The sequence below is a fragment of the Homalodisca vitripennis genome, chromosome 2 (genome assembly GCF_021130785.1).
Source record: "Homalodisca vitripennis isolate AUS2020 chromosome 2, UT_GWSS_2.1, whole genome shotgun sequence".
Lineage (NCBI taxonomy): Eukaryota > Metazoa > Arthropoda > Insecta > Hemiptera > Cicadellidae > Homalodisca > Homalodisca vitripennis.
Window position 1 is genome coordinate 80,950,282 of NC_060208.1, and position 13,248 is coordinate 80,963,529.

Consider the following 13,248-nt stretch of genomic DNA (forward strand, 5'->3'; position numbering starts at 1 on the left):
GGACAAAGGTATATCAAGTTACTGTTCAGGTCAAGACAAACGTATTTCACCATATGAACATGGGTCTCCGATGCTTAGTTTCCCATCTGTCGGTCTGTATGGGTTTTTATAAAAAAATTAATATCTTAAAAGTAATAAATTAAATTATACCAAATTTGACTCAAATGTTTATGATAACAAGGCTAGTTACTAAAAAGAATATCATGAAATTATCTTTAGTATTTTCAAAATGCGGCCATTAAAACTTTTAAACTTTAAATACTTTAAAAACTAGCATTTTTTCTCAAGAATTGCAAAAATAACAGTTTTAGAGTTTTTTTCACAAATCTAATGACATTACAATCAAACAATAAATAACTGATTTAGAGCAAATTTACTGTGGAAAGACAAGGCCCACATTGAGAGCTGCCGTTTATTCAGTTCATGTATTCGCTGAGAACCTCAATGTCAACAGAAACAGGACTGAATCTAAATCTGATAAATGGTTCAGTGTAAGAAAACTCATATGACTTCGGTATTTATGCTATTGTAGCTGTTAAATTTATTGTACAGAAAATTAACAACAAAGATTTCCCACAAAATATTACATTACCACCATTCTCAAATTGCATATAAAAGCGTGCTTACATAGCTTATACTATCACCAATGGCTTCAATATATCTAAAGAAGACATGGAATTGCTCATGAATTGTGAATGTAGAGATGTAGTGGAGAGGGCGGGGGGGGGGGGTAGAGCAGTAGTGAAAAATCAGAAGCAGGACAATAGAAAACTGTGGAAAGCTCAGAAAATGAAAAATTATTAGAATATAAAGAAGCCTAAACCTGAGAGAGACTGATCACAAGAAAAAACATATACATACACAGAAAAAAAAGAAACACACCAAATAGAATTTCTTTGTCAAATACTAAACAAATATCCCTGAATTCAAAGAAAGAAGGTTTTCTCAGACAGTCATGGAAATAATATGTATGTGCCTCTAAATCAAGCTTTAAAAAATTCAGTAAACCTCTATATGTTCAAGTCCAGGTGCTCCAATTATCAATGTACTGAAGGAAATATCAACTTCATACTCAAAGCTGATAATGTTCAAGTGGTTGACTTAAAGCATGTAAATCGGATATACTACACATTACATGGCCTTCATTTAAACAAAAAAGAAAAGGAGGAAATACTTGTAAAAGAATTGCAATGTGTATAATTAATCCATTAAATGCTGCAAATACCTTTAACTTTTTTTTTATTGAATCAATCGCAAACATTAAGAAAAGAATTTATACAAGTTTTCTCACCTCAACAGATTTTGTAGTACACATACATCAGACATTTACCATTTACTTGGAATTTTATCACACCCAGTAATATTATTGGAGCTACTAGAAAATTGAATAACTCAGACAGTTATGATGCATGTCTAATAATTTGCTAAGAAAATTATTTTTGACTTAGCTGAGCCTCTGTCTTATTCCTTGAACCTCTTGTCTTCTTGAACATTTTCCTAATAAATTAAAGATCTTTAGAATCTGCCCATGTTAAAAAAGGGGAAAAAGATATGCCTTAAAATTTTTGCCCATATCCATAATTCTAGTAATCTCAAAATTGTTGTGTACGCTGATGACACAACTTTTTAAATACTAACCCTGAAATAAAACAACTACAACTATTAGCTCAAAATACTATTGATGAAGCCTCAATCTGGTTTGAAAGTAATAGATTCCTTTTCGATGAGGATGAAATTCAAATGTTATTCAGCCTTAGACCTTGTGCATTGATGCTTCACAGGGATACACGGACAATGTTAAATTCCTAGGAATTCGTTTGGATAAGGCACTTTCTTGGAGAGTCCATGTCGATTACATTACTTCCAGGCTAACCAGTCATTTTTATTACAAAACGATTAACTCAATATATTATAAAATGATTAACTGAATATATTGACCAAAATTACATTAAAATAGCAAATTTTGCTCATTTCCAGTCTGTCTTCAGACATATCATATTATATAATTTTTATGGTAATTACAGTAGGATAGGAGAAATCCTGATACATTATAAGCCTCTATTTAAAAAAATTGTAGCTACAAACTGTAATTAATATTTACATATTTAATTTGGTTAAGAAAATTTCATCTTATCAGACATAAATCACATGAATATAACATCAGGAAAAAATATGATGCTTAGTAAAAATAGATTTAGTAAAACTTTAAATAGTCATATTGTCATGTCATTGTTACCTACAATAAGTTAGTAACCTTAATAGCTAAATACCCTATAAATGATTTTAAAACTAAATTTTACAACTGACTTCTAGATATGCCTTTTTATTCACGGGATAAGTTTTTCAATGTGTCTAACATAAATGTTTAATAACTGTAGACCATATTCTGTTTAAATTTTAAAATTGTAAACACATCACCCTTTAGTTTATTTTACAATAATATCTAATATTTATGTGATGCACTAAAAGTAGTGATTTTTCCTAGCAAACTCAAAATATCTAAAGTTTATCCCCTTCATAAGCAGGGAAGCAAAAAGGAGCTACAAAATTTCAGGCCGATATCCCTAATCCCAACTATTTCAAAAATCATAGAAAAAATAATTTTAACCAGAATTCAAAACCACCTTAAACTCAACAATCTCCTGCCTGATAGACAACATGGGTTTATCCCTGGAAGATCAACCACAAGTGCTTTTACCGATTTAATAGAACACATCATTGACAACTTGGAGGAAGGGAACACAGTTACAAGTGTTTTCCTTGATTTAAGTAAGGCGTTTGACTGTTTGGGCCATAGTTTAATTATCAACAAAATTAAATCTCTTGGTTTTGGAGGGACTACAGTCAAGTGGTTTGAGAGTTACTTAACGGGAAGAGAACAGGTCGTTGAAATAAAACAAAACCTGGATGGAACAGAGAGGACTGCAAGATCTGGACCCTTGGCTGTTACAAGAGGTGTTCCCCAGGGTTCAGTGTTGGGTCCGGTTCTGTTTGTTCTTTTTACTGCAGACCTACCTAAGTATTTGGGTAATATAAGCTACCCAGTCATGTTTGCTGATGACACTGTTCTTGTAACGAGTGGCAATGCCATTGAAGACCTGGACATTCGTACCTTCATATCAGTCAGTATGGCACAACAATATTGCTCAAATAACGACCTAGTTTTTAACGCTGCAAAGACAAAATATCTCGCTTCTGGACGATTAAAAGAATGCTTGACTGAGCCCCCAGATCTTCAGAGAGTTGACAACACAAAATACTTAGGCCTAACTCTGGATCAAGGCCTCTCCTGGAGCAATCACACCGACCAACTGTGTTCAAGGCTTAACTCTGCAATCTTTGCAATGAAGAGGATTAAATCCATTGGTACCTCTATCGCTTTGAAAGCCGCATATCACGCTCTGTGGTTATCACGCATATGTGATTCGAACATGTTCGATATGGAATAACTCTGTGGGGAAGTTCATCTGCTGGCAACCTTCATCGTGTCCTGGTATTACAGAAGCGGGTTATGCGGATCATGGCAGGACTACAGCCACAAGAATCTTGTAGAGAGGCTTTTAAATCTTTTGAGATACTCACAGTAGTATCCATATACATCATCGAGGTAATCACCCACGCCTCAAGAGAAAGATTACCAAGGGTTGGTGACGTCAACAGCTACACAACAAGACGGGCAAATGATATATCCCTTCCAGCGCACAGAACAACCCTTTACACCAAGAAGCCTTCCTATAGCGGTGCAAGACTCTTTAACATGCTTCCAGAAAACTTCAAAACATGTGACTCTAAACTCTGAAGAAAAGACTGCACAGCCTGTTGATAAACTCTACAATTTATAGTTTGAATGAGTTTTTTAATTCTGTTAATGCTATTATTTAAGACATGTATGTGTATGTATATGCATTCATATATTTTCTCCTCATATATATTTTATTTTACAGAAATGTTAGTTAATATCAAATTTTAAAGATATTTTCTCTTTGCATTTATAATAGTTTAAACTAGTTTACTTACTTCTTGATGACATCAATTTTTACTGCATGTGTTGACTCTGTAACCATTCTTGATGAATGTGTGAATAAAGATATTATTGAATTGAATTGAATTGATCATATTTTGAAATTAATTACATGAATCAACCACAATCTTTACATTCATTGCATACAATCATTACAGGTTTTCTTTAAGATAAATAATGACGTCAAGTATGTTTATTTGACACCATCAAAGTATGTCAAAATCTATTTTAAATGTTATATATTAACCCTGGAACTGGCGGTCATATTTCTCTCAGTGGCAGAGTGTTTTTAATACTTCATACATAGCCTTATATTTATTTTATTATTACATGTTTACTATAAAGTACCTATGTCATATTATATATTTTTTATTCAGCATTGTTCAAGGAACATTCTTCACATAATATAATTAAAACAAAAAAATATCCTTACTCTACCTCTTTATAAAATTTTTTTTTTTCGAAAAAAGAAAAGTTAGTTCAAAGTTTTTGATTTGTAAAATTGTTGTTTTTATTGATATGCAAAATCCAAAATATAAAAAAGAAAGAGCATTTAATTCTGAGTAAAAATAAAACAACACATAGTTTATAAGCTATTTATTTTTACATGTGGTAAACGATACAAAAATCATACACTGACATTCGAAAGTGCTACTTATCAACAAAAGTAAGAACTTCAAAGCTCACTTGGATTTGTACAATCTTGTAACTATTAGTTCATATTCATTTTATATTTTTTTAATATGTTCTGATTGAATGTCTAAATCGGAATCCTCATCGTTGCTTATTTCACGTACAACTACTTCTCAAATGTCACTTGAACGATCGCGTACATTACGATCCATTACGTAAACATGCACAAAAAACTTACTCATATACACAATCATCATTACAATGAATTCAAACAAACAATAAACCAGACAGAACACCATGCAGCTGACGAAATAACAATAGCCGAATGATCCAGTTGACTCATCGCTGCGCACGCAACTACTGTGGTACGCGGGAGAATGTAAACAAACAGTTCAGAGATTATAAAACGTATGAACGTGTAACGAAACGATAAAATTATTTAGTAGTGTATTATTTACATAAATTGAACCTTCCTCTTTTGATTGGTATCAATACCGATACTCTTTGATCGTGTTTTAAGTACGTAATATTGAGAAATAAAAGACATATTAAAACGCCCGATATCAAGCGCTGCCATCTAGGATGCGACTAAAATGCCCGATATCGGGCGTTTGCCAGTTCCAGGGTTAAAGTAGATTTATTTTTTTTAACTCTTGTATAGTTTTAAGAAATTTTTTTGACTTAGTCTCAACTGACTGTATTATCAACTTTGTTGATAACCCGTTAAGAGTTCATACAACAAATAAAGATTATTTATACTTTCACTCTTCCTGTAGCCAAAAATCAGTGTCAATTCCAAAAATTCACAGTATTACAATCTAATGAAAATTAAGTAGTTTTTTCTAGACTCCAACTACAGTCACCAACCCTTCACAGGGTTGGAAAAATGGCTAAGAATACCTGTAATAAACCTAAAAGTAGTAAATACTGAGCAAATCAGTGTTTGGAGAAGTACTGACCAGAGATTTGTGGCACTTGGACAGTGATTCAATGACTTCATCCGTGATTCTGTCTGAGACATGAGCAGCTACTGCCAGATTCAGTTCACTGTAACAAACCATCAGTAAATCAAGCAGACCATTTTCATTAACGACAGCAATTCAATGGCTTTATTTGTAAAGTTGTTTTCTTTGAAATTCAAGCAAAGTGAAAGGTCACCCATCTAACGGAATATTTGTCAATTACATAAGACCCTCCCTAATAATGTACAGAGAGTTCAATAATCCTGGTGCAACAGCTCTGACATAGAACAGTAGTGGAGATTTTGCTATGTTAGCTCTGACAGAGGATGGGAAATTGTTAATAATGATTAATTTTTCATCTATTTGAACTTTGTTCATCTCATTCTTAAAATAAATTTTAAAGTTTCTTACTACAATTTGTGATTTTATAAGCAATTATGTTACATCCAAAACATGATATAGCCTAAATTAAGGGAACTTCAACTCATGTTGCTACTTTGTGTTAATGTCATTAACTTCCCTACTAAGTTACAAAGAATATAAGTTGATATTCTCTTTTCGTTCTACTTCTGCAAAATTGTCACTTTGTAATTTAATGAATCTTCAATCATCTGCATGCTTTTGTAATTTTATTTAATGGGACAACAATTGAATAAGATCTCAGACTAAACACAACATCACACACTATAGAAATTATATAGTGTTTCATGTATTTTCACATTGGTAAACACTTGCAATTCATTTAATTCAAGAGAGCAGTACTACATTAGGTAGAGGCACACAGACATGGTACCTACTTGTTACCATTACTCCATGTTCTAATGCAAAAGTCTTTGCTTGATGATGGTTCTACCATCTATGTTATTACATTGGCAAAAATATGTTTAGTACGAGCAAAACACACAATCTTTCTTAGTATTACATATTTATTTAATATATAAATTTATTACATTATTTGTGTTTGTTTTGTATATTAAATTATACAAATTATATTTAATTCAACTAGTTCTGTTTATAACTTTGTCAGAAGATTATACATGAAGAAACTGTTTTCATTATTTAAGGTGGTACAAGTAACTTTATATTAGGAATCAAGCTATTTCATATATAGGGAGAACAGAAGTATGGCATGTCTAGATTTACCAGAATGCATAATTCACTCTTACTGAGCCTTAAAATTTAAGATATTCTTATAAACTAGTGAATATAACAAAACATAATAATTATATTTAATTATATAATTAATTAAATGTAACTACTAACATGTATGTAATTAACACTATTGCATTTCTTGAAGCTATGTCAATAAAGAGGTCAAAACCCTCCTAAAATGATACATTTCACCTTATGGTCCACAAAAAGCACAATATAATGTAGGGGCATGTTCCTGAACAAATTTCTGAGACTATGTTGATAGAATACCAATTGTCTTACATGTTTAGCTGCATACATTTCTCTACATTGCTAGATATTTCAATGAAAATTTATTATAATACTATAACACAAATGAACAGTTAAATGATCCCAGCGATTGGGGCATATGACAGTGTCAGATTGGGACATTTTCCCCTCAGTTGTTGTATACTGTTTAGACTAGTGACGAGCAAATTCCAAATAACAAATACGATTCCAAATCTTAAAATCAATAACTCAATTCTGAATAAAATTTGTAACCCTAATAGCTTTTTTAGCCTAAGTATGATTTAAACAAAATAATCACCAATCCAACTTTTGCCATTCTTCAGGAGATTGTCAAATAACATAAAAAGTAATTCAAGAACTGATATCAATTTTAAAGGGATTTGCAAATTGAAATTTTAAAAAACTAAGTTGTATTCCCTACCTCCTGCTTCAATATCATAATTTGATAGATTATAGTATGGCTTCCAGAATATGTCTTTAACACATTGAACCCTAAGCCTATAACATTGAATATACTCAGTATACTGGCAGTTTTTTGTGATTTAAAAAATGTTTTTAAATTATGAAGACATTGTTTTAACCTAACATATTATATATCAAATTAAAGAGGAGAATGCACAGTTTTAGAAAATTTTATGATAAAATAATCCTTTGAACAAAATTATAAAGTAATAAAAATTATAGAAAAAAATAAAATTTGAAAAATTGTAACTGTATAAACGTTTTATTTTTAAACCCCCTAATGTTGTATAAACTTTTTTTTAACCACCTAATGTTCTATAAATGTGTTTTTGATATAAAATTAACATAAAAGAAAGAAAGAAAGTATTCATGTTATTACTAATGGAAGGCCTATCATAATCATAATCAGTATCATTCACGTCTTGATTAGGCCTAACCTTAAAATCTGGATCAGGATCATTGTCGTTGAAAAACTCACACTACGATCCAGAATCATAAATTTGACCCAAGATTCTTTCAAACTGAATCGCAGATGATATTTTATTTTCATTAAAAATACGGTCATCCTCCATATCATGCTCAGAATCTGACATCATATTTGTATTGTGCGCATCGTTATTTTGTCTAAATGATTACTCATTTTACACAATGATCAAGAAAAATAAAACTTGTATCACTAAGAAACCAATCAAAATAAACTAAACCATCACTAAACCAACATTTATCACTTTATTCAGTAACAGTGGAATTTTGTTTATAATAAAAATGCTCGCATCCCTGCGTTGTCAGCCGGTTATGTAACTAAGCAGTTGTGCAATAGTTGAAAATACTATTTTTACAGCTGCACAACTGTTACTTGTCATAAAAAGAGGTATAATAATATAAACAATATAACATAGGAAATAGTCTGAAACAACTAAACCCGATTTTTTACTGAAAACCTAAAAGTATTGAATTAAGTACCAGAGCCCGAATATAGGTCGGGCTCCGTATACAACGCCGTGTGTGCTAGCCCGACCTATATTCGGGCTCCGTATTCAATGTGTTAATCTAAAAGAATTGGACATATTGCATCGGAAATATAATCCATTCAAACCAGAAAGCGCAAGAAATTATGTGTGAAGCAATGGGTAACTGGTAGTTACTTATAAAAGCATAATAATTTGGTAATTATATAAACTATCTATGGGTTTTGATACACAAAGTACAACAAAAACACAGTTTAGTTATTGGTAACTTGCATACTACAGACCAGCGTTGTCCGGGAATAGACACAGCAGACTCGCGGCGATGCATAAACATAAATATAGAAAATACTAACTGCAAGTAAAATATTATTTACAAAATTACGATAATTTTGTAATTAGGTTATCTATTAACAGGTTGTCTTCAAACATAAAGTACGACAAAAACATGTTTTTACGATTGTCGGCAATTTGTGTAATGTCACTCAGCAGTAGTCTGCGAATAATCACAGCAAACTCATGGCGTTACATGAACGTAAATGTAAAAAAATACTTTTACTAACTGCAATTTACAAAAGTTGGATAAAGTGTCAATTGGGTGTTTAAGGAATTTTTAAAGTACGGCTGAAACATGTTTTAGCGATTGATAATTTGTGTACTGCCCATTTGCCAATAATTAATAACGCTGCGGATCACGGCAGATTTGATTGTTGAATCCCATCCATCGATTCTCCAATACGAATCTTTGTTGATGATTGGGTAGATTCAAGATTTGGCTTTGACACAACACTAGTTTAGGTTGGCAATTCTTTAGGCATGTGTCAAGGAGTAATTTTATTCAATATTCCACGTCTTAGCATATTGAAAAAGAAAATCATATTACGATTCAAATTTTTCCACATATCAGGTAAGCAATGAGCACTTCTTCAGCAAATTGGATTACGATTTATACTCCAGGGTGTCAGATGGTATGAATAGTATGTGATATGACTGTCACACACCATATCTTGAAATAACGACACCATAAATGTTATTATTGGAATGACTGGAAAAAATACACTTCCGAAATATATCATTCTCTCTATAACGAAACAAATTGATTCAATATCAGATAGATTCATAATAAAAAATAAAATAAAATAACTGTAGTCTATTTCTAACTACAGAGGAAGAATTTATCAATATCTAGAATCCCCTCTAATCTATGTAAAAAGTTATTGAAACATTTGCTCAGTTTGACAAAAAAACCTACTGTCAACTACTCTGTAGTGATCAAAAGAATTTTGTACGAAGCTAATCACTGAGGTAAATTCTTGTGGCAAACAAACTAATGCTACAGTGACAGAGAACATCGTACTTGATCTTATTCATGATGTGTGTGCCCGCCAACTCCAGTACTGCATTATGCGTGAACGACGGGTCGAGGAAGTTTTTCTCTCTGCACGTATTGCGTATCTCAGTCTGCACTCTCTCACTTGCCAGCACTGTTGGGCACTGTTCCCCTGCACACTTCACCATACACTCCAGGCCATCCTGTAACAACACAGGGTCCATTATGGGATATATTTTAGAGGAAAATAAAGCCAACTGTAAGATTCATCTTCATTAAATATTAAGATTAACTTATTACACTCTTTGTTGAGACACAGTCAATTACAAAGAATTAAGGAGACAGAACTGGAAATGGGTTTTAGGACACTTAAATAAAACAAGAGGTAAAGAAAAAAGGGATAGTTTATGGAATGGTCAGACAAGGTAAAGTTAAAAGTGGAATTTGGAAGAAAGTTTATTGAAAAGAGCCTACATAGTTTCAGCTTTGGCAGAAAAATGCTTGGGAGATAACAATGACAAAAGGAAACTATTCGAGATGGAAACTGATAACGAAAGAGAGAAGATAAGTTAAGGATAGGTGATGAAAGGAAGATTATAAAGGAAGAAGAGAAGAGATTACTAAAAAAATAAAAAGCAAGATGATACCTGAAGGTAGTTAGTGATAACAGTGTGCAGTTCCTCCGATAATTGTTTGAGCTTGACGTCAATAGGGTTTCCCGCCTCCTCCCACCTCTGAACCACCTCATGCAGTCGGGGCAGCAACTGTAACATGTCAATTTGTATGCTTTTAACAATGACAGATTTCAATATTCTATAAAACTCACCTTTGCTTAAAAATCATTCAATTTTAATTTATATGTAAATTTACTGACCATTATTGTACATTTAATAAAGATAGGATAGAGTATTAAACACCGGTAACCTAAGAGAATTTCCATCCATGTTTAAGCAAGATACACAGCTACAATTATTGCAGACCTGTTTGGAGTTGTCAGCATCCTGTATGAGGTTGGTGGCATGGTTAATGTCGTTGTTCTTGTCCATGGACTCCTGTGCCACCGTTCGTATTGTTTCCTGCGTCTGAAGCACTAGCCTGTCCACCATCTGCTGGGTTGAACTCAATAGGAAACCCTGCATGACCCAATCACAATTAGATTTCAAAATTAAAGTTTGTTCGGTTCTATTATTAAACATTAAGAAGTAGTCTTAACTTATGGCTTTTCCAAGGTGGACAAATAGGAAGATACCAGAGGATTTATAAAAAATGAGGGATTGACTATGCACAAAACATGTATGGCATTATTTGTTTTCAAAATAATTGGAGTTTAAAAAAAAATATTTTTACAAAAATTTTACATTAAAAATACTTAGCACGACACTGTGCAAACAATAATAATACAAACAAAGATGCTGATGAGAAAGGACAAATGATCATGGTACAAATTACCATAATACGACTACAGCAGTTCCACAACAGTAAAATGTAATAATTAAATGAACTTTATACAATTTTAATGGTTCGAAATATATTTTATATTAGTGGTGAAGATAAGTATAAAAGCACAAAGAGTAAAGCGAGTTGCTTATCGAAAAAGTTCTAAGTTTAAAAATAAAACTGATATTTCTAACACTTTATTTAACTTTGTTTACATTAAAAAAAAATCAAATGATACTCTACTTGATTTTACATTCTACCCAATGCATGTTATTATGGAAGTAGGCCTATTAACATGTTCCCTGCATTGTTAAATGTGTTTCACATATTGCGGTACAAGTCACAGATGACTTATGAAGATGGTGGACTTTAGTGTCTGATAATTTAGTGTATGTCAGCACTAGATCTAAGTTAAATTGGTAGAACTACCAGATTATTAGAGAGGACCACAATGTACGGTGTTTACTTTTAAACTGGCATGAGTCACATGTGACCTATGTTGAAAATGGTTTATATTCAAAATTGAATGAAGCTCCAAAACATGAAAAACATAAAAATCTACTCTGTACCCTCAGGAATGATGCAATAACATAGCAGACAATAATAGCAGCTGAAATCTAGGAAGAACAAGGAAAACAATCGTCCATATCCGAGTTGAGTCACAGATGAACATGCTGCAATTGAAAAATAACTGTCTAAACAAAGTCATCAATTTATGGCATGAGCCACTTTTAACTCATACGTAATACGTAATAATACTCTTCATTGTGATAATTATAAAATATATTTCTCGCCACTTAAATTAAATGCTCAATTAAATGAGTAAAAAATTTGAAAATATATAGGTTTGGTGAAATCTGGGAAGGTTCTCAACTAAAAGTGTACTATGAGTTACCGGTAACTCATACCGCAGCGAACTTTGAAATATAAGAACATTGGAAAAAGTGTTGTCAGTTCACCCTTGAACACATACTTACTTAATTTTGTTGCTGTTAATGATCAAGGCTAATAATAATTATGTCATATTATAATACAGAGGTAGTTAAGACAAATTCTCTAGCAATATCTGATATCTTTTCCTTTGGATTGTATTCACCACTGTAAGGGATTTACTTGAGGTTTATTATAACCAGTTAAAAAACTAAAACTGCCTCTTTGTACAGAATATCAATACCATGTCCAAGGCAAGAGGACTGACTCACTGACTCACATGTGACTGGAAGAAATAGAGAGGGAACAGGGTGGTACTTTTTTTACATCAAAATCTACTTCTGTGTTACAATGGGCTTGAAAGCATTGAAAATACAAGCAACAAATATTGCAGACTTTTATCAGACACTAACCTGTTGTAACCTGAAAGCCTGCCCGTTGCTGTATTTCTTGGGTGAAACGTTCCGATGGAGGATATCCTGGATCTTCCTCATCAGTGTGTCAGTCTTGTCAGCATTGACCTTCATACATGGCAGGACGTCGTACAGTGGCAGTGGCATGTACCTCACAGTGTAGTTGCTATTACATACAGTACAAAACAGAATCAGATGTAATAATAGTCTTGATTTGAATACACTAATCCATTCAAACCAATACTTTATAAAATCAAGATTTAATTAACTTTGGACAGTTTTAATTGCGTTCTGTTTTAATTTTATGATAATTTTGTATCATAATTAATTGTTACACAAACTGGCTTGGAATTTAGTATTTTATAGTCATACCTGACAATGGTTTTCAATTGATTATTGATATTCAAAGAAATACTGAACACAATTATCGGATTTGCTGCATCGGATTGCTGATAATCCTTGTTGGCATATTCCTTTTAAATTACATTTATAATTACTCCTGATAGGTGATAATCACTGAAAAATATTCCATTCTGATCCATTTTAAATGTTAAGTTTTGGGGCCATCAAGTCAGGGAGTGAAATAATTTTTATAAGTACCGTGGAATAACTTGAATATCTCTCCAGTATTTCATGATAACAGACTTCAGTAACAATTAAACTATTTTAAGCC

At 32.3% G+C, this 13,248-nt stretch overlaps 1 protein-coding gene across 1 annotated transcript in view; it reads right to left on the bottom strand.

Annotated features, from left to right (window-relative positions):
- LOC124354252 (F-actin-uncapping protein LRRC16A) overlaps positions 1-13,248 on the bottom strand; it is an 80,308-nt gene that overhangs the window by 29,320 nt on the left and 37,740 nt on the right. Inside the window, exons 15-19 of the mRNA XM_046804570.1 lie at positions 12,576-12,741; positions 10,776-10,928; positions 10,443-10,559; positions 9,823-9,998; positions 5,614-5,701 (exon numbers count right to left, since the gene is read on the bottom strand). Coding sequence (XP_046660526.1) covers positions 5,614-5,701; positions 9,823-9,998; positions 10,443-10,559; positions 10,776-10,928; positions 12,576-12,741 — 700 coding nt within the window. The remainder of the gene's footprint in view (positions 1-5,613; positions 5,702-9,822; positions 9,999-10,442; positions 10,560-10,775; positions 10,929-12,575; positions 12,742-13,248) is intronic.